The 21323-nt window shown below is 41.8% G+C and overlaps 1 protein-coding gene across 1 annotated transcript in view; it reads left to right on the forward strand.

Moving 5' to 3' along the window:
* The window catches only part of COL19A1 (collagen type XIX alpha 1 chain), a gene marked incomplete at both ends in the record, with an annotated part of 335692 nt that extends 315780 nt beyond the window's left edge, over window positions 1-19912 (forward strand). The window contains 4 exons of the mRNA XM_082634300.1: window positions 1588-1654; window positions 11197-11325; window positions 19529-19606; window positions 19785-19912. Coding sequence (XP_082490426.1) covers window positions 1588-1654; window positions 11197-11325; window positions 19529-19606; window positions 19785-19912 — 402 coding nt within the window. The remainder of the gene's footprint in view (window positions 1-1587; window positions 1655-11196; window positions 11326-19528; window positions 19607-19784) is intronic.
* Window positions 19913-21323: the final 1411 nt, after the last annotated feature.

A 21323-nucleotide genomic window follows, 5' to 3' on the forward strand; every position in this document is an offset into this window, starting at 1 on the left:
AAGGGTGGCAATAGCTGTCATTTATTTCCAGTTATGTGTGGGCTCCCCCCCTTAGTACTCACTAAACATCCGTCCTTAGATCCTCACAGCTAACTTGGGAGGACAGTGACCTGTCCACCCACCTTGACGAACGCAGAAGCTGAGTGCCGACCTGTCCAACGTCACAGTTATCTAGTGGGTCAGACCCAGGCCTGACCGACTCCAAGCCCACACTCTTCAGTACTATCCATAATGTCCCCTACACTACACAGAAAACACACATCTGCTTCATGCTAACACTCCATCTTGTTGACTATCAGAACAACAAATCCGCCCTGTATGGTGCTTTGAAGTGGAAACCTGTTAGGCCAAGAAAGAGTGTTTGGCTAAGGAAGCCTGTGTCTTTATGAGCATCCTCAGGAGGCTGGTGGATGGCCATTCCACAGAGAACTGAATCTGAAAATATCCACATCAGGAAGACAGGGGAGTCCTAGCGTGAGGCCCGGGGGTTAAGGACATGCCGTCCTCAGATAATCAGCCAATTCCAGAGATTGGGCTGAATTGGGCATTCCCACCGTATTCTTTAGTTTACCCACTCTTCCTACACTCTGCTTGAATAAAGCCTATACAGTGAACTCTCAGTGATCTGTCAGTATGTGGTATTAGATGCATTCATTCAAGTTCATTTGCCCCATAAACAGTGAAAATAAAATATTGAGATTGGAACTGTCCTGTCCTACAGAAGTCATCACTTTATGAGCCCATCATATTGTCTTTAATGCCACACATGTACCCCTGGATAGTAACCACCGAATACAGAGAAGAGTAACAACATACTGTGAAACCCTAACCATCATGAAAAATAATAGCTCCCTTTTCAAAATGTCGAGGTATTATATAGTAAAGCGTTACTGTTATAAATGTGAGATACCATTATAAATGTTAGGTTCTTTGTCGAATTCATGTAGATTTATTTGTCAAGAGGTTAAAAGTTCAACTGGTGTCATTTACCTACTACGCTTTACCAGATCCTGCAGCATTTTCTATTAAGGAAAGAAAATTGCTTGCTACAAGTATGCTTACAATGCGCAGATTACAAATAAACTTAACCATGAAATGGGTAAAACTTAGTAAGTTTTATCCCATGAACAAAACATGTTAAAGAATCATTCAGCGTACTTGGAGTTCTCTTCCTTTGAAGATACATAATAAAATCAGTTAGATATTGACTTTACCAGTGTCCAGGGATTCATTACAGGTGAAAAATGTGCCTGGGATGGTCCCATCATAACACTGGTTCAAATTACTTCAGAAAATGAAGTAATAGGAAATGTCTTTCCTAATCGTGTGAAATCTAATAGGAAGTATGTTCATATCGCTGGTTATGGTGCCGGCTCACAGCTTTTAAAGCACTATAGTTATGCACTTCTTCCCAGCATTTGATCAAAACAAAAGATATTTATTGCCTAATGGGGTCAATTGCCAAAAGTGTTTTGCTTGATTGATGGATCTCTGCAGATGTTTCAAGCATGCACGCCAACCCAACATTTCTGTTCTTTATTCACTTGTGCTAGGTTCTGCATTAACAGACCTTTTTTCCCTCTTTAGGCTGATGTGGTTTCATTTGAAGAAATAAAGAAGTATATTAATCAAGAGGTTCTGAGGATTTTTGAAGGTGAGATTTGCTTAATACACATTTCTGAAGTTTCCCCCCCTTCCCCCTCCCCCCTCCCCTCAGCTGTAGGAAGTCCCACCAGCAACGTTCTCCAAAGATGGCAGTGCAGCTGCAGCAAGCTAAGAATCATTTTTCCTTTTGGGGGGGGCAAGGTGTGGGGGAGAGGATACATTTCTAAATGGTTTTTTAAAATCAAAATAATATTGCCTGACGTGAAACGATCAGAAATTCAAATCCGTGTCCACAAATAAAGTTTCATTGGAGTGCAGTCCTACTCCTTTCTTTATGTATTTTCTCTGGTTACTTTCATGCTAGACAGGAGGATTGAGTATGTGACAGGGACCGTATAGCATGTAAATCCTTAAATATGTGCTATGTGACCCTTCGCAGAGAAAGTTTTCTGACGCCTGATGTAGATACTTTAATAATGCAGCCTAAGATAGCATTCCTTAAAAAAAAAGTCTCCATATCACACTGTTGATTCATTTTGAGTTTTCAATTAACTAACAACCCTCTATGTTCCTTATATGAACTTTTAAAAATCAGGGGTTTCTCATTATGCGCTGCGTTCATTTTTACAACGTTAAGTGTGTGGTTTTATGTTTCTTCTTATTCAATTTCAAGTGATTGGTGTTCAAACCTCATTCTCACTTGAAAATATCTTTTGGAATCTTGTCTCATAGGGCAGGTTGGCTGACCCTCATAACTTTGTGTCATGTCTAAATTTCCTAGGCACGTCATCATTCTAATTGTTGCTAGAAATGTTGACTAAGGAGGGTTAGGTCTAAATGCCATTGCATTCCTCCTGCTCATTCGTGAATCATCTATTAATCTATGGTATTAGCGAGTTCTGAATCCATATAGTTGTCTTAAAATCCACTCTACATTTCTTTATTTAGTCACAAGGATATTACATGATTTAATCAGATGATTTGCTAAACTCAAGATCACGTCCCTCAATTGTGAGCTTATAAGGTGGGAAATATTTGTCTTGAGAAAATAAATCTACATTGGCTCGTGGTTCCCGCTTCTTTTGCAAAGCATCCTTCCTTGGCTAAGCTAAAAATGCGTTGTTGAATTCTGCAAACAGTAAGATTACAAGATGCCCTAATTTCCTCTTAATCTTTCAATGCCAACATGGAGTTAGCCTCTCTCCAGGAAGCTCTGAATATTTTAAGCAGTAGTTAGATTTAGAGACCAAAATCTCTCGGTGCTTGAGGGCACATTATCTTATTTCACATGAGCACTAGAGAGAGAACAGATTAGCCCAGGGACTTTTGGTAGCTTCAGTGACAAAATAGAAAAAAAATGTTTTTTCAAAGGTCATGAATTCATGCTGTGGATTTCACTTCACATTGATCTCTGCGAAGTATCTTTACCTTGCTCTAATGTGATAGTTTATTAATACAATTGTCTGCTCTTTTTTTTTTTTTGAGCTACCAGTTTTCTCTTTGTAATTTTAATTTTGCCCTTACATTTTAGAATCTCCTTTTCTCACGTCCGTGATCTCTTATCTCAAGCAGCTTTAACATAGAGCTTCAATTTCTTAAAATACTTTACATAAAAACACAGAGTAAATAGTTCCTTAGTTAATTAGTCTAAGTTTTTAAAGGCTGGTTAAGGAGGTCAGAAAATATAGCCAGGCACTCTCGGAAAAACGTGATGTGCGGAGCTACAGGAGGTGTCCATGTTGCAAGTCCCGGGGACACTGGATAAAGTCAGAGCCCTGGTGGCCTGCCCAGCAGGGGAGGAGATGTGGCCACCTCTGCAGGGGAGGCTCCACACGGTGCTCTCAGGCCACCGGGACGGTCCTCCCAGGAAGGGCTGTTGGCCTTCTGAGGACGGAGGTCACGGAAGCTGGGCCACTCGCCACCCATCTGTCCCACCCCCTCTCCCAGTCTCTCCCAGTCTCTCCCAGCCTGGTGAGGCCCAGTAGAGTGGTCAGTGCCCCCCGCAGAGGCCCCAGATGTCTTGGCGTCAAGACAATATTCTCAAGTGGCCCCAAAGCACATTTTTTCCTGAGACTTTCAGACTCTGAGACTCCAAATGGGATCCCCCCTCTCTTTTTATCTCTGTTGGCCCCAGCCCTACATAACTGTCTTCTCCCAAACAACGTTATACCTGGAACCCAGAATTTAGTTATTTGGCACTTTAGTTCATTTGTCCCAAGATTATTTCAGTTCAGTCCATGTCATCTTCCACTTCAAAGTCACCTTTTCCATTGCCTCTGAGCACCATTTATAAAAGAGAAAAACAAAACCCTCCGTTTTCGCAAATCTTAGAGCTCCAAGGTCACAGTTCTCCTTTTCAGAAAGCTTTCTCCGTAAAAGCCAAGATGAATTCTCCCATGTTAAAACAGTTGAGGGCTCCAGTGAAGCAGCCCCTGTCTGCCTCTCTCTGGCTGAACCACTTCACAGAGATCTGTGTCCGTGGCAGCCGATCACCACTGCTCCACTCACCCCTGCAAGTCCTCAGCCTCGAGAGAGATTCTCTCTGCTCAGCAACCGTGGGTCGTCTGCGGGGCTCAGGGGAGTCCCGCTCTCCCGCATCATCATCCAGACCATAGCAAAGCCCTAGACCAGGCCCCAACACTCAGGCTCTCCTCATGGAGGTTTCCAACCCCTTTGGGGATTCGCAGGTGACCCCGCTGACATAACACTCCCACAGATCTCACACGTTGGACTGTCCCCCAGGCCACCGAGCCCTCTTTCAACATCCTGATACCCCGTCCCAAACCCAGCATGGTGGAAGAAAGATGGTTCTCCACCCATCCCAGGTCTGGGTTTCCGGCAGATACAATGCACAGACATACACCCAATCTAAAGTTGTGTTAGATTCTTGATTTGATTGGCCAAGAGCTCAAACCCTTGTGCACGCAAGGTGGCCACACAGAAAGGGGACAGAAGCTGTGTGTCCCAGCTTAGCCCCTTTTTGTTTTATGAGGGCTCTGCAGCTGCCACTGGAGCTGCCCTTACAATGAGGGTCTTGCCAGATCTGAGAAGCTTAATTCTTGCTATGACACCCACCACCCTATTATATTTGGGGATTTATATCACCCTGCAGGCAGGATTTACCAACCTGGGCAGGCATGTGGACAAACGTCTGGCCCTCTGGGTTCTTGAGACAGACTTGGAAGCCACAAGGCCATACCCACATCTGTGGGAGGACAGGAGGGTTGGGGCTGTGTCCCTGAGCAATGCTTCTGCCTCTAGATTGCCAGGGCCAGGAAAGCCTCTCACCTATGTTTTCTCCATTTTTCATACATAATTTCATCCACATATGTGTGAACATGTATGAATATGTATTATCCTGTCCTCTTGTTTCCAGGCTGCAACATCTCTACAATGAAGACATTAATTTATATATGTATTTGTATACACATGTTTGTATATGTACAGTCTTCTCATAGCTACACATAATTGGAGATGTAGATCGTTTTTAAAAATAGTTTCCACATCATAGTCTCTGTCTCTTCCAATCTGCTTCTTTCTGTTTGTTTGGGTCGATCATTCAGCTTAGAGGGTTTCCTCAATGCCAGTCATCCTTGGCCATGTGCTCAGACAAAAGCATGGGTTCTAAAACACTGCTGGAAAGTTAGGAGTGAATGGTGGCCTTGCCAACCACGAGCTTTACTGTAGGGTAATCTGGCTGTTTTTGGGGGGTTTTTTGTTTGTTTGTTTTTTAATTAAGGGACCCTCAACTTCACTGTCTTGAAGTCTTTCCTTGTATTCTGGTCAGATTCCCCAAAGGAAACACTTGCATTTCCTGCCGGGTTGCCAGCATTTGGGGAGCAAGGTAGGAGGCTAGGGCAGTGGTGGCCTCAGCTCCAAGAAGGCAATGCCCATTTCTTCTCCTTGTTTTCAGTAGGGAAGCCTGAGTCTCAACACAGTCTGGGGTCCCCAGTGCAGAGATGGTCTATTTACACTTTTCAGATGATAAACCTGCCGCCTTTTGCCGGGATTAGGAAGGGGCAAATAGCCAGCTGCACAGAGCAGAGAAAGGGATTTCTAAGATCATTTCTTAAACGGGCTTTCATCCAGTCCCCCTTATTTTAGTTCCCCTCCTTTAGCCCCACTCCCAGATGTAACTCCTTAACGTTTTAAGGATTTTGTGATTTAACACAGGCTGTTTCTCAGCTCCTGGTGTAAAGGTTTGGTTCTCTTGAGGCTGCTGAGTCATCCTCATGCTGCCATCTGGTTCTCAGCTTCCAAAGTTAATGTCGTCTCCTTTCACATCCTCCCATTCTTGTGGTTTTATGCCTTTCAAAGTAACTTACCATTGTTTTGCAGTGATTCAGGAAAGAGTTAAAGCAGATGGGTGTGTTCAATCTACCATCTTTACTCATAATAACATTTCAGAGCAACAAAGGTGACAAAGAATTGAGCCAGAGTTAAATGTAGCAATAACAATCCTTGGACCATGATGGGCCACAAAATGAATATGAAGCCACCAAAGATGCTGTTGAATTAACAGTTAGAATGAAACTAGAAAATCATTCTCAAGACATGAAAGGAAATTACTCTTCTGATATTTTTGCCCATTAAGAGATAACTGTATCTAATTTTTGCTTCCACATTTAAGAGATGTATGGAAAAACCCCAGAACATTGGAACCAAAAAGTGATTTACAGAACAGATTATCAAGCCTATGAGTAAAAGTTATTTAACCTGAAGGCTAAGAGGTAACAATATTATCAAGTAGATGACTGATTTCCCAAGGGAAATACTTATTAACTACTCTCTGTTTTCCATAAGGGGGTAACAAAAGGAAATAAGAAACAAGAAAATGGGCAATTAAACATTTGAATGGGCATAAGGAGAAAAAGTGAATTTCTCTCTTTGAAAATATTTACAAATTCTGTGAAATAGAAGGTAGACGTGGGCCAGATGACATCCTTCCTTCTCCATATAATGTACTTTATTATCACATTAATATTAATGTCTGCATGATATTAACAAGCCCATTCTCCAAGGCCAGCCATTGGTGTCATTTGTTAGAATGACTGCTATGGGTTTGCCTTGGCAGATGGCCTGTGTGAGTTTGGTTTATGCAAGCTCCTATCCAAACTCTTCAGTTTCCTGCCTCATTAGAAAGCATAGCCAAAAACAGTTTAATTGACCAAAGATCCCTGAAAACAGAGGAAACGCAATTAAGAATACAAGTCTTTACAATTTATTTACCAGCTCAGAAACATATTATTTAAAATTATAGAGCATTGGAGTATGGTTCAGAGGAGGTAATTACCCTGTGCTAAATAACTGTTTTTGAGTGTATCTTAAAGCTAGATAATTTACAGCTAGAAGTAATTATTTAAAAGAACTCTCTGTTTTGCTAAAAATATTTAAAAGCACCCAAAGCAAGTTACTTACAAATTCAATTCCTACATTAAAGAGGAAAAACTAGTGCTATGAATATTTGTGTTTAGGCATTGAAGATATTCAAAGAGGTATGTTTCAAATTAAGAAAAATTGTACTGAAATATCTATCTTTTTTTTTTTTTTGCGGTACACGGGCCTCTCACTGTTGCGACCTCTCCCATGGCGGAGCACAGGCTCCGGACACGCAGGCTCAGCGGCCATGGCTCACGGGCCCAGCCACTCCGTGGCATGTGGGATCCTCCCGGACCGGGGCACAAACCCGTGTCCCCTGCATTGGCGTACCACAAAAAAAAAAAAAAAAAAAAAAAAGTTGTACTAAATGAATTAAACTGAGTGAAGAGACTGGAGAAAATTGAGGTAATTCTTTACAAGGTCTATATGATTTGGCCCTTGTTTTTTCTAACTGGCAGCTATAGATTCTAATATGTTACTGTCATTTGGTTCTTAGTTGCAGAATAGACACTAATTTAATCAGTAAAACATTTTTCTAGAAGATTTGTCTGCACCAAACCTATGCTGAATTTTTCACATGAAAGGGTCATTTCTTACTACTTACTAGCTATATCTTTGAAAAATTGTTAGTTTCACAAGTGAAATCATTTGAATTTGCTTTTTAAAGAAAATATGTAAAAAGAAAAAATGTGGTTACTTTTTTTTGTCATGGCAAGGATATGCCTTCCTCCAGTTTTCTATTTTAAATCTAGTTACGTATATATTAGATTTGTTAAATATGAGCTATGTAAAATATAAACAAAACAAGCAAGTTTAAATACAGAATCCAATGATACATTGTATTTATCATGGACTTTGGGTGAATTTGCATTAATGACTACCAAAATTATCCATATAGTGGCAAAATATTGAAAATGCTTTTGAGATGAAATTTAACTGAACAATAGTCTATGTGGGATTAATAACCAAGAATTCTACAATAATAAGTGTAACTGCGGATTTGATTATTCAAAAAAGTAATTCTGAGAATAATTATATAACAGATTTCTAGTCATAAAATAAAGCTTATTGGCAGTTAATCTTTATAGTGCACGGCACTTATAAAAACATGGATAATAGTTCTTATTGAATATTCAAATGATCATCTCTCTCTGCTCTCTCCGTGATTTCTTTTTTCTTTTTTTAACATCTTTATTGGAGTATAATTGCTCTACAGTGGTGTGTTAGTTTCTGCTTTATAACGAAGTGAATCAGCTATACGTATACATATATCCCCATATCCCCTCCCTCTTGCATCTCCCTCCCTCCCTCCTTATCCCACCCCTCTAGGTGGACACAAAGCACCAAGCTGATCTCCCTGTGCTATGCGGCTGCTTCCCACTAGCTATCTGTTTTACATTTGGTAGTGTATATGTGTCCATGCCACTCTCTCACTTCGTCCCAGCTTACCTTTCCCCTTCCCCCTGTCCTCAAGTCCATTCTCTACATCTGCCTCTTTGTTCTTGTCCTGCCCCTAGGTTCTCCAGAACCATTTTTTTTTTAGATTCCATATATATGTGTTAGCATACGGTATTTGTTTTTCTCTTTCTGACTTACTTCACTCTGTATGACAGACTCTAGGTCCATCCACCTCACTACAAATAACTCAATTTTGTTTCTTTTTTGGCTGAGTAATTCTCCATGATTTCTGAACAAGAGCACTTAATGCAGAAAATGTTAAAGGCCCAAAGCAAAGCCCTGCTTATAGAGAATGTTTAATTTAGTTAATAATATGACTTGTTTAGGAATTTTAGTGTGAAAATTTTTATTTATATTTTCATAATTACATTTTTTGGTGTTCATTTTCCAGACCCTTTAAATGTTATGAGTTATTAATGCACCAATGTCCTACGATGTAGAGTCACTTTTTTGTTGACCCTAAGCACTGACATTTGATGTACCCTGTAGGACACGCTCACGGCCAGACAGCGGAGCTCACCCGAGGTAGCACTCTTACACAGTCCTGCCTCCCCTCCCTGGACTTTCTCTTTAGGACCCAGATGAACAAGGTTGGGCTCCAGGCAGCCTGGTGGATGAACAAAGGACAGATGACAGTGATGTGTCCTTGAGAAGATTTAGGACGCATTCAGTTCATAAAGGTCACATCACTCAACACTGACAAAAGATTTTTAAATGTTCTGGATAGTTTGTCAACTTCCTGTAACTTGTGTGTTCTTAGTTTCAGCGTTTTCTTGAGGTTCACAGAAATATACAGAGACTTTGCTGCTTTCACGCGGTCTGCAGTTGGCATTCCCTGGGCGCGTGCTCCTCGGCAGCAATGCTGCGTTTGTCCCTTTGGCCAAATGAGACATCCTTCCTACTAAAACCTTGGCTGAATGATGGAACTAACTGGAACTCAAACCAAAAAAAAAAAAAGAATAATATTGAGGGTGTATAATAGAACATTTTCTTTAAAAAGCATAAGTTATTGACAAAGTAAAGTATTAGCCCAGTATAGAAATTAAACAGTGCCATGAAATCATAATGAATATGAAGCTAGTGACCCATCTTTTCAATAAATAAACCTCTCTATCAATAATGCAGTTTTGTTCAAGGATATAAAGTGTCACATACCATATGAGTTATCTCTTGCTGCATAAGAAAATATCTCAAAACTTTAGTGGCTTAAAACAACAGTGTTTATTATCGTGCGTTTTCTGTGGGTCAGGGACTTAAAGGGTCACTTACTTGTGTGGTTCTGTCTCGGCGTCTGTCATGAAGTTGCTTTCAGGGTGTCAGCCAGAGCTGACGTCCTCTGAGGGCTCAGCTGGGGCGGGAAGATCCACCTCCGGGCTCACTCACATGGCTGTTGGCAGGTGGCTTCAGCTCACCCCCATGTGGGTGAGCTCTTCATGCCCTCACGACGTGGCAGCTGGCTTCCCCCAGAATGAGAATCTAAGAGAGAAAGCAACCAGGAAGCCACGAGGCTTTTATGACTTAGTGTCCCCACTTGCCTTTTTTCTATTCATTAGAAGTGAAAGGAAGTTCCGCCCATGCTCCAGAATAGGGGGATTAGGCTCCACCTAATTCCATTTGGAAGGGAGTGTCAAAGACCTTGTCACCATATTTTAAACCACCACATGCACATTCACAACACTGCTGGAAAGTGGCTTAAATGTATTCTAACAACCATTTTTTAATATGAACCTGAATTCTCTCCACAAGTTATTACCAGAGGTTAATTAGGCTCTAGGACAGTGGTCCCCAACCTTTTTGGCACCAGGGACCGGTTTCGTGGAAGACAGTTTTTCCACAGACCAGGGACGGGGGTGGTTTGGGGATGATTCAAGCGCATTACATCTACTGTGCACTTTATTTCTATTAGTATTACACTGTAATACATAATGAAATAATTATACAACTCACCATAATGCAGAATCAGTGGGAGCCCTGAGCTTGTTTTCCTGCAACTAGATGGTCCCATCTGGGGGTGATGGAAAATAGTGACACCTGACGTGTGTTGCTTATGTCCAGTCTACTCCGTAAGATGCAGCTTAATTGTCACTTGCCACTCACTGATAGGGTTTTGATATGAGTCTGCAAGCAATTGATTTATTATGGTCTGTGTGCAGTCAAGCCTCTGCGAAGGATAATCTGTATTTGTAGCGACTCCCCAGCGCCAGCATCACCGCCTCAGCTCCACCTCAGATCATCAGGCGTTAGATTCTCACAAGGAGCGTGCAACCTAGATCCCTCACATGCACAGTTCACAGTAGGGTTCGTGCTCCTATGAGAATCTAATGCTGCAGCTGATCTGACAGGAGACGGAGCTCAGGCGGTAATGCGAGCGATGGGGAGCGGCTGTAAATACAGACAAAGCTTCGCTCCGCTTGCCTGCCGCTCACCTCCTGCTGTGTGCCCAGTTCCTAACGGGCCATGGACCCCTGCTCTAGGGTATTGTCTGCTAGATTGGCGACATCTCTGAAACACTGAAGGTTCTCAATCCTCTGATCAACACAACTCACCTGCATCCATATTCAAACAACTTTGTACAATCTATTTTACTTGAACAATCAAAAAAATCTCTCCACGATCAGACCAGTTGGTAAATTAGATGTGCTTAAATTGAAAACCAAGTAATTTTTGTTGAATTTTATGTAAAAATATTTGAAAACTTTTGACATAAAAAGTATTTCCATAACATGCATATTATTTTCGCTTTCATCAATGAAGAGAGAATGGCTGTGTTCCTGTCCCAGCTCAAGCTACCAGCAGCAATGCTGGCTGCTCAAGCTCATGGGAGGCCTGGTCCACCAGGAAAGGATGGGTTACCTGGGCCACCAGGAGACCCTGGGCCCCAAGGTACGTCTTTGAGGACAATATTTGTTTACCAACTATTTAACTCTCAGTATTTATAACATGCTAATCACAGTTAAGGCAAAAATTATATATATTAATATACATTACAAATATATATTAATATACATTAAAAGTATGTATATTAGATTATATATAATATGTAGTATATATACTTGGTATGTATTTTATAAATTTATATATACATATGCATATATAATGACTTAATATAGGATATCTTGTTAATATTTGATATTCTAGAAATAAAATTTTAACTATTATTCATTCCAGTTTAAACCTGACTGATAATTATCTGCTAATCTAAATGTATTTAATAACAATACTTATTATGATAATAACAGCAATAATGTGTTTATTTATCATTATTATCTGCAAATTTCTAGTTGTTTATGCCTCGCTGTTAATGTAAGTAGACAACAAGAATCTTAGTATCTTAGTATCTTAAGGAAACTGAGGAAAAAGTCTTAAGACCTGCTACTATAACTAGTGGTTTGCGTCCAAAATATATTTTTGAGAAATTTTAGAATCCTTTTTGTTCTGCAAAAGTTGTGGATGGTAACTTCTGAATTAATAAAAAAGAAAAAAATTTCTCATGCTGTTTCTAAATTTTTCAAAGCAAGACTTAAATTGGCAAAAAAAAATTTGCTCCACTGATGATAACTTGACAAGAGACATGATCTTAAATGTAGCTTGGCTAAATTCAGCTGGCAAGAGCATTTTCTAGAAATGTGATTAGCAACCAGCAGAGGGGCCAAGGGGACCCTGATTTAGAAGATTCACAGTTCTGACAAGGAAGCATTAGATCCAATGAGTACGTACTTTGAGAGGTAAGGCCAGAGACATGTGTTTTCATGTGTTATTATAGAGGAACTCAAGGGCTGTCCTTGGAATAATCAAAAGCTTGTGTAAAGGAGAAAGACAAAGATGCTAATTTGGAAAGATACGTGCACCCCAGTGTTCACTGCAGCTCTATTTACAGTAGCCAAGACGTGGAAGCAACCTAAGTGTCCATCAACAGATGAATGGATAAAGGAGAAAAGAGAAAGTTAACACCAATATCACCTAGGAATACAGTTCAAAATACTATATATGTGGAGAGTTATTTCCCTTTCACTAGTTCACTTTCCTTCCTACGGCTTCTCTATTTTCTGTAAGAAGGGCCCGAAGGTGATTGCGTGTCCTCCCTCCCCTGAAAGAGGCACAGCTTTCCCCAGTCGTGGGGTTTGTTAGGATCCTAACTTCCCACTGAGACTGACAAGCCTTCTGGTTTAGCTAGCACAGTGTAAAACAACGGCAGTGAATCACTCTAGTTTACCTGAACTGTCTTTTCTACCTGGTTTCTCTTAGGTCACAGAGAGTTTTGGCAGGGAATTGGAAGCAAGTGTAGAATCAGATGTAGACTTGTGTGTGTACCATTGTGTAAAGGGTAGTTAATTACCATCTTCTGCTAGTTGGGTCTGTTGTGAATTCAGAGTATAGGAGACAGGAAGACCTTGATAGCCCATCTGAAGATGTTTGCTGCCTCAAACCATGTAAAGAACCAGGACTGTTAACACCAATAGGAGAAAGATCTTGGACAGATGCTTCACACAGTGGACATCTAAGGGGACAAGAGCAATGCATGGTCAGGATAGCAAGGAAAACCCTTCTGGAACTAGAGTCACCTGTCCACACAAACCCCTGTCTCGGGCTCCCTCCCATGCAGGGAAGGACCACCTGGAAGGCTCTTGGGCAGAGGTCATTCCAGGTCAGCAGTGTTCGTGCAGCTTTTGGAAACAAGACCTCTGTTCACCACTCATTGGCCTTCACTTCTGCAAAAGATTTCTATGGGTTTTATCTGCTGTGCTGCGAGGAGACCTTATCTACTGTTTCCACTCCTGACAGGGCTTCGGATCCAGTTCTTTTTTAAAGGGTTTTTTTCTCTCTTCTTTTACGTTGAAGTATAGTTGATTTACAATGTTGTGTTAGTTTCAGGTGTACAGCAAAGTAAGTACACCTGAGTGTACAAAGTGAGTACACAGCAAACCTTCTCATATAGGTTATCACAGAATATTGAGTAGAGTTCCCTGTGCTGTACAGTAGGACCTTGCTGGTCATCTATCTTGTATGTAGTAGTGTGTGTTTGTTCACCCCAAGCTCCAGATTTATCCCTCCCCCAGCCTTTCCCCTTTGGTAACCATAGGTTTGTTTTCTATGTCTGTAAGTTCACTTGTATCATTTTTTTTTAGATTCCACAAATAAGTGGTATCATATGGTATTTGTCTTTCTCTGTCTGACTTACTTCACTTAGTATGATAATCTCTAGGTCTAACCATGTTGCTGCAAATGGCATTATTTCATTCTTTTTTATGGCTGAGTAACATTCCATTGTATATATAATTTGAAAGACTTCCATATGATTTCCAACGTTTTTTGTTTTGTTTTGTTTTTTTGCGGTATGCAGGCCTCTCACTGTTGTGGCCTGTCCTGTTGCGGAGCACAGGCTCCAGACGCACAGGCTCAGCGGCCATGGCCCACGGGCCCAGCCACTCCGCAGCACGTGGATCTTCCCGGACCGGGTCACGAACCCGTGTCCCCTGTATTGGCAGGCGGACTCTCAACAACTGCACCACCAGGGAAGCCCTCCAACGTTTTTAAAAAGAACGTTTAGTAAAATTAACAAAACTCTTGTCCCACCAGAGGGTTCTTACAACAGACATATCTTGATTATAACTCAGGTGTCTCCTCAAAGTTGGCATATCTCCTTTTCAGGATTTGTTACATGCCAGAAATGCAGCCAAAAAATAAAAGTCAGAAATACGGGATTCGTTTTTAAGAAATATTTGCCTGTAGTCATGCTGTATTGACAGTCCTGTCTAAAGACACCAGGAAATCTTACTGTAGCAAAGAAAAGGCCTGCTGGTCGATTTGTGGTGCCTCGCTAGCAGTTGACAGGAACTGAAGGGTTTTCCTCTGGTAGACAGACAGATATGAAGTGCTCAGAAGATGCAGTTATGCATGTAACTTCAAAGCTTTGCTCTGCTCGATTTAAAAGTTTTCTCAAAAAGGAAAAGATATGCATATAAAACTGTTACCCTTTCCATGAGGGATGATTAAAAACATGCTGCTACCCTAGTGACCATGAAACCTTAGGTGCTGTCGGCTGAATTAGTCCTCTTCCTGACACAGCATGACTGAGTTTGAGGAAAGGCTGCAGTGAGAAGCCCAGCACAGAAAGGGAAACGGAATGTGGGCCCTGAACGTAACGCTGTGTGTTCTGCAAATTCTGTTTGATGGTGGCCCTTCATAAATTTCTAAAAGGGACTTTTTTTTTTCAGTGTTTTTCAGGAAAGAAATCCATTTTCATTTGAAATGAAGTGGTTTGGTTTGAAACATGCACTATGGAATGAGCCCTTTATTATCTTAGTATCTTTAGGAAAGGACACAAGTTTAAAGGGGTTTCATAAAGATTCCTACGCTTACCTGAGAAGCAGGAGACCTGTAGAGAGCAATGAGAAATTGACGTGAGACTACAGGCACACCTCAGAGATATTGCGGGGTTGGTCCCAGGCCACCGCCATGAAGCAAACGTGGCAGTAAAGCGAGTCACGAGAATTTTCTGGTTTCTCAGTGCATATGAAAGTTATGCCTACGCTATTCTGTAGTCTGTTAAGCATGCAATAGTTTTATGTCTAAAAAGAACAATGTAATTAAAAATGACTTCATCACTGAAAACTGCTAACCATCGTCTGAGCCTTCAGTGTGTCATGACATTTTTGCAGGTCTTGCCTCCATGCTGAGGGCTGCTGACTCATCAGGGTAGTGGCTACTGAAGGCTGGGTGCCTGTAGCAATTTCTTAAAATAAGACAACAAAGAAGTTTGCTGCACTGACTGACTCTTCCTTTCACAAACAGTTTCTCTGTAGCACGCAATGCTGTTCGATAGCTTTTTACCCACAGTAGAATTTCTTTCAAAGTTGGAGTCAGTCCTCTCAAATCCTGCTGCTGCTTTTTAATCTAAGTTTATGTCATATTGTAAATCCTCTGTTGTCATTTCAACAATCTTCACAGCATCTTCCCCAAGAGTGGATTCCATCTCCAGAAACCACTTTCCCTGCTCAGCCATAAGAAGCAACTCCTCATCTGTTAAAAGTTTTATCATGAGATTGCAGCAGTTCAGTCATATCTTTAGCCTCCACTTCGAGTTCTAGTTTCTAGTTCTCCTGCTGTTTCCACCACATGGGGAAAAACTTTCCTCCACTGAAGTCTGAACCCCTCCAAGTCATCCATGAGGGTTGGAATCAACTTCTTCCAAACTCCTGTTAATGTTGATATTTTGACCTCTTCCCACGAATCATGAATGTTCTTATTGGCATCTAGGATAGTGAATCCTTTCTGGAAGGTTTTCAGTAGACTCTTCCTAGATCCAGCAGATGAATCACTACCTAGTGCTGCTATAGCCTTACAGAATGTATCTTCTAAATAATAAGACTTGAAAGCCAAAATGACTCCTTGATCCATGGGCTGCAGAATGGATGTAGTGTTAGCAGGCATGAAAACAACATGAGTCTTATTGAATATTTCTGTCAGATCTCTTGGGGGACTAGGTACATTGTCAATGAGCAGTAATAGTTTGGAAGGAATCTTTTTTTCTGCGCAATAGATCTCAGCAGTGGGCTTGAAATGTTCAGTAAACCATGTTGTAAACAGATGTGCTGTCATGCAGCCTTTGTTGTTCCATTCGTAGAACCCTAACAAATATAATAATCATAAAAAATTTTGAAATATGGCACCAATAGACTTGCCTGACACAGGGTTGCTACAAACCTTCAATTTGTAAAAAAAAAAAAAATCCAGTATCTGTGAAGTGCAATGAAACCAGGTATGCCTATATTAGAAGTTAACAATCCAACTTGAAAAGGGGAGGTACTGCGCCTACCAAGATTCTGATGATGAAACGTGTGGACCCTCTTTCAGCACCTGATCTTCTTGCAGTGAGAATAGGTGCCAGTATGATTCTGAGTTGGGTCACCTCGTTTGCATTTTTCCTAAATTCCCCAAAGGGCAATGGTTGATGCCCTTTTTTAAATTCAAAAACATTTCCAGACAGTTTTAGATTTTAACCATCCTTTGGGTTTCTGATTATTGCCTTCCCACTGTGCTGTGGGAGGAGTGCTTTCCTTGGTGTCCTTCATTCCCAGCCCCCAAGAGTGGGAGTTGCTTTGGGGGACACCAGCACCATCCAGGGCTGCCCACTGGGTGGGACAGGAGCAACTCTGGAGGTGCTGGCCGGGGTAGGCAGGTTGGACAGGGCAATTCCCCAGAGGCATGCTGGGGTGGGGTGCACCGTGTTAGCTAAATGGATGGACAGTGACAGAATGCTGCCCATGAGCACCTGGCCAAGTAGGTGAAAGGAGAGAAAAAATGGCGCCCACCAGCACTTCTGTGCTTGGAGAAGTTTCCGCTAGATCCTGCCCCTCTGTCACATGCTCTAAAATTAGTCAATGAATCACTTTTCTCAGACAACCCAGGTGCTTTTCAAGATGCTGCCTCTGTGCTAGGACTCAATGCAAGTGAGTTTGCATGTGAGCCCCTCAAGAGTGGGGTCTTGGTTTCCCACAGCCCTCGGGCTCTCCTGGATGTAAGTCCTGCTGGTTTTCAAAGCCAGATGTATGGGGACTTGTCTTCCCAGTGCAGGTCCCCCAGGCTGGTGAGCCTGACATGGGCTCTCTTGGACCCCTCACTCCTCGGGGGGACCTGCACAGTTGTGATATCCCTCCCCCTGTGGGTCAGCATGGCAGGGGAGTAGGTTCTAACTAGACCACTTCTCTGCCCCTCCTACCCATCTTGATGTAGCCTTTTCTTTATATGTTCCATTGTGGAAAATCTGTTCTGCTATCTTCAGGTCATTCTCAGAGATAGTTGTTTCATTTGTAGTTGTAGTTCTGGTGTGTCCATGGGAAGAGGTGAGCTCAGGGTTTTCTAGTTCACCTTGATCAGGAACCTTGAAAGAACTTGATTTAAACTTCTTCCAAACACATTCTGATTTTCCACCTCTGTGAAAATCCTCAAGAATAGGTACCATACTTGAAAGCTTTATCCATTTTAGAAAGAACCCTGCACCCCAAGTGGATGTGGGGTTACTAGGAGAAAACGGATCCAGCCGTTCTATCCCATGTCAATTTTGGAGGGGTGGTATTGGGAATGATGGTTCTTACTTTTGAACTTCTAAAGTTCAGCTGTTATTGGGTTGTAATGAAAGAAACCACCTGTTATGTATAAGCCAGTGGCCCATAGAGTAGTTGACGTGACTGTTATATAGATTTGACCCTTCAGATCTGTTAGCAGTAGGGGCCTTAAGAAATGGGAGGCATATGTGTGTCAGTATGGTGACGGGTTCAGTGGCCAATTAGCAGGCCAGAACAAGCGGGCCAGACAATGTGGAAGGCTTGCAGACAGCTTGTAAGGTCCCACAGGAAGAGTCCTCCTCCCAAATGCCCGTAACGCTCTTTTTCTGACCTCTTTTTTCCAGCATGCATGTAAAGGCACTGATTTACAACTTTAGAAGTAAATCCCTTGTGTTGAAATGGAAATAAAGTCTAACACCTTAAAAACTCCAGCAAGCACAGTTCTTCAATGATGAGAATCTCTAGATGCTTTGGATTAGGGTACTGCTGTTGTTTTATATTTTTTCCTACATAAGCTACACTGACACGAAACTCTCATCCTGCACCTAGGGGCCGAGAAAACACATGTCTGTTTGCAGATAGACCAGCCTTTTAGTCTTTTCCAAATTTCAAGAGAGGCCTACCCTAAAGGGTGAAAAGCTTAATTCTAGAAAATGGGGATGTTGTTATTGACCTTATTAGCATTCCTATCTGAAGTGTTGTGAAAAAATTATGTAGAGCTGATTCACTTTGTTATAAAGCAGAAACTAACACACCATTGTAAAGCAATTATACTCCAATAAAGATGTTAAAAATAATAATAATAAGACCCTGGACTTCCCTGGTGGCGCAGTGGTAAAGAATCCACCTGCCAGTGCAGGGGACACGGGTTTGATCTCTGGTGCAGGAAGATCCCACATGCCACGGAGCAGCTAAGCCCATGCGCCGCAACTACTGAAGCCCGCGTGCCTAGAGCCTGTGCTCCACAACAAGAGAAGCCACCGCAATGAGAAGCCCGCACACCGCAACGAAGGGTAGACCCTGCTTGCCGCAACTAGAGAAAGCAACGTTTTCCACATTTCCTGCGTGCAGCAACAAAGACCCAACACAGCCAAAAATAAATGAAAGAAAGAAAGAAAGAAAGAAAGAAAAAATAAATAAGACCCTAAGGCTTTGGGGAGCCTTCGTAAGGAATGAGCTTGGGACCTTATTAAGAAAGTTAAGAGTAGAAAGTTCTCACGTGCTTTGTGCAGTTCAACATCTTAATCTGTTAATAGTGGGTCCATATTAACCTAATGATGTGAGAGATTTGTACATACAAGTTGTTACATTTGACAGGAGACATGTAAATGTTACCTTATTATACAAATACACAAATTATTGTTTCTTGTTTTGTGATACCATATGCACTGAAATCCATATGGAATCATATATTTTGCATTATATTGAAATCTGAGAACTGAGTTTAAATATGTAGCTTTTAGCACCTACGTTGTTCGTTTGGAATTGTGTTCAGTGTTGTTAACCCTTTTGTTCATGTATCTTCACTTATTTTTCTTTCTTCCTCGTGTTTTTAGCCTATGATCTTAAGCCCTCACTGAGATGACTTGAGAGCCACCTTAACGAGGTGTCTGTAATAGCAGGAGCTGGGTTGAACTATTAAATATACCTCAGGTGGTAAATGTTATTTTACTGCAGAAATGTTTAAATATAGATTTGGAAGCGTGCTTTCAAATGACCCTAAGTCCAAACATTTCTCCTTACTGTTCACGTGTGTTAAATGAAGGTCACTTACATAAAAGAAATCCTGGTGATATTTTAAACTTGAATATGTATCTATTTAGTGTTCACTCCACTGTTCTCTCTAGGATCTAGGATTGTACTGAATCTCTGTAACATAGTTTTCAGATATAAATGTGTGAAGATATTCCACTGGGTGGATTTTCAATATACACCTCAAAATATTTCCTGAGTGTATATCAGTCTGTTGCCAGAGAACACGCTTACTTTTTTGTCTCTCTTTTTGTATATCCCTCATTTAGGCTACCGAGGACAGAAGGGAGAAAGAGGGGAACCGGGAATGGGGCTTCCAGGGAGCCCAGGTCTTCCTGGGACCTCAGGTAATAGTGATATTATCTTCACAACATGAGCAAACCTCCCAAAATAGGAGCCATGCCTGCTCCCCGATGGCCCTTAGGTATCGCTGCAGGTGACACTGAATGACCCCACGTTGGTTGGAGGGAGGGAGGAAAAGCCATATGTTGACCTGTGTTCTGATGGGGTCTTTTATTTCATTAGCTCTGGGCCTGCCAGGCTCACCAGGTGCCCCAGGGCCTCAGGGCCCCCCAGGACCCAGTGGAAGATGTAACCCAGGAGACTGCCTGTATCCCGTCTCTCACGCCCGTCAGCAGACAGGTGGGAAATAACCATACCTGAGGAAGACTTGATTCCCAGCCGTCCCTCCTTGCTATTGGAGCTTTCTTAGTACTGTCCGACCCTCATGATTCATGGGTGACTTTTTTTTTGATGTAGGCCAGACATTAAAAGCAAAAATTGGAATCCTATTCCTACAGTAATGGTGATATCAGCCTTTTTAGAATTTTTCCAAATTCATTCCATATGTCTTATTTCACCATTATTATGATTTTTATTCAGAGTTTTCTATGAAATATGCAAGCAAATCATATCATTAGTTCTTCTTCAAGAGGAAGTGACACCTTATGATTTAGCAGACTGATGGTGATGTACGTTTTGTAATCTCATCAACTTGTATTTGGCCTTTGATTTCTGAGTTTTACAGTTTCAGACTTACCTGAAAGTTTTCTTGGTGTTTAAATTTACTAGCATTGCTAAAAATCTCATCACCTTTTTTGATATAGTGCATTGTTCCTGCTGAATGTTTTTTGACTACTTTTTATAGCTTAAGAAGTCTTATAACATCCTGTATCCATTCTACTTATTCAGAGAACTAGATAGGCAATAAGGCCTTCACTTCATAACTTATATTTTGGAAAAAAAACCCAGGCGGCTGTTTTATCAGGGAGCCCAAAACCCTACCATAGCCAACTGCTGAAATGATTTTTTCGATTCTGTGTAATGAGCTCCATTCAAAGCAGTCCCACCGGCATGAGTTTGTCCTGCATAAGAAGGGAGGAAAGAAGTCAAAGCCCAGCACTGTCTCCCCTTCACTGAGTTTCTCATTTGGGAAACAGAAAGCTGTTTTCCCTAGGAGGTATCTGGTGGTGAAGGCACCAAGCTGTCTTTGGTACTTTCGAAGCTTAAAGGGCCTCTCAAGGTCTTTGGGCCCCTGTATCCATTATCCTTCTGACCTCATCACTCTCAGAGTTTAAGAACCAGCCATCAGAACAAAGGATGGGACTTGTAGCAACTGGAAAAGAAACCCCCTTGACCTAGAAGATGAATGTGTGGTGTCAGCAGATGCATACTGCCAAGCCCAGAAGCTCTGATGGAGAACGATGTTTCTCAGAAGCTGCAGTGAGAGGTGCAGGGCAGAGAAGGAAAGCCACGAGACCCAACATGCAACCAGCACCGAGACCAAAGAGTCCAAGCACTTCAGGGAAACAGGCACTGCCCAGACCACATCCTCTGGCCAGGAGCAAAAATATGTGATTGCCAACCACATGGCTAAACCATTCTTCTATTGCCTGGCTCTACATTATTTTCAGAAGCTGTTGGTTGAAAACAATGGATTTCCTAGGACACTGAGCATAAGTGGTGGGTCCCAGGGATGCTGAGAGGGGACACCCGGAGCCCTCCCGCTGCAGACATCCCATCCCAAGGCCGTCGGGGCAAGTTGGGGAAAGCTGTGAGCAGGGT

This window comes from Mesoplodon mirus (assembly GCF_964341445.2).
Source record: "Mesoplodon mirus genome assembly, chromosome: 10".
In the NCBI taxonomy this organism is placed as follows: domain Eukaryota; kingdom Metazoa; phylum Chordata; class Mammalia; order Artiodactyla; family Ziphiidae; genus Mesoplodon; species Mesoplodon mirus.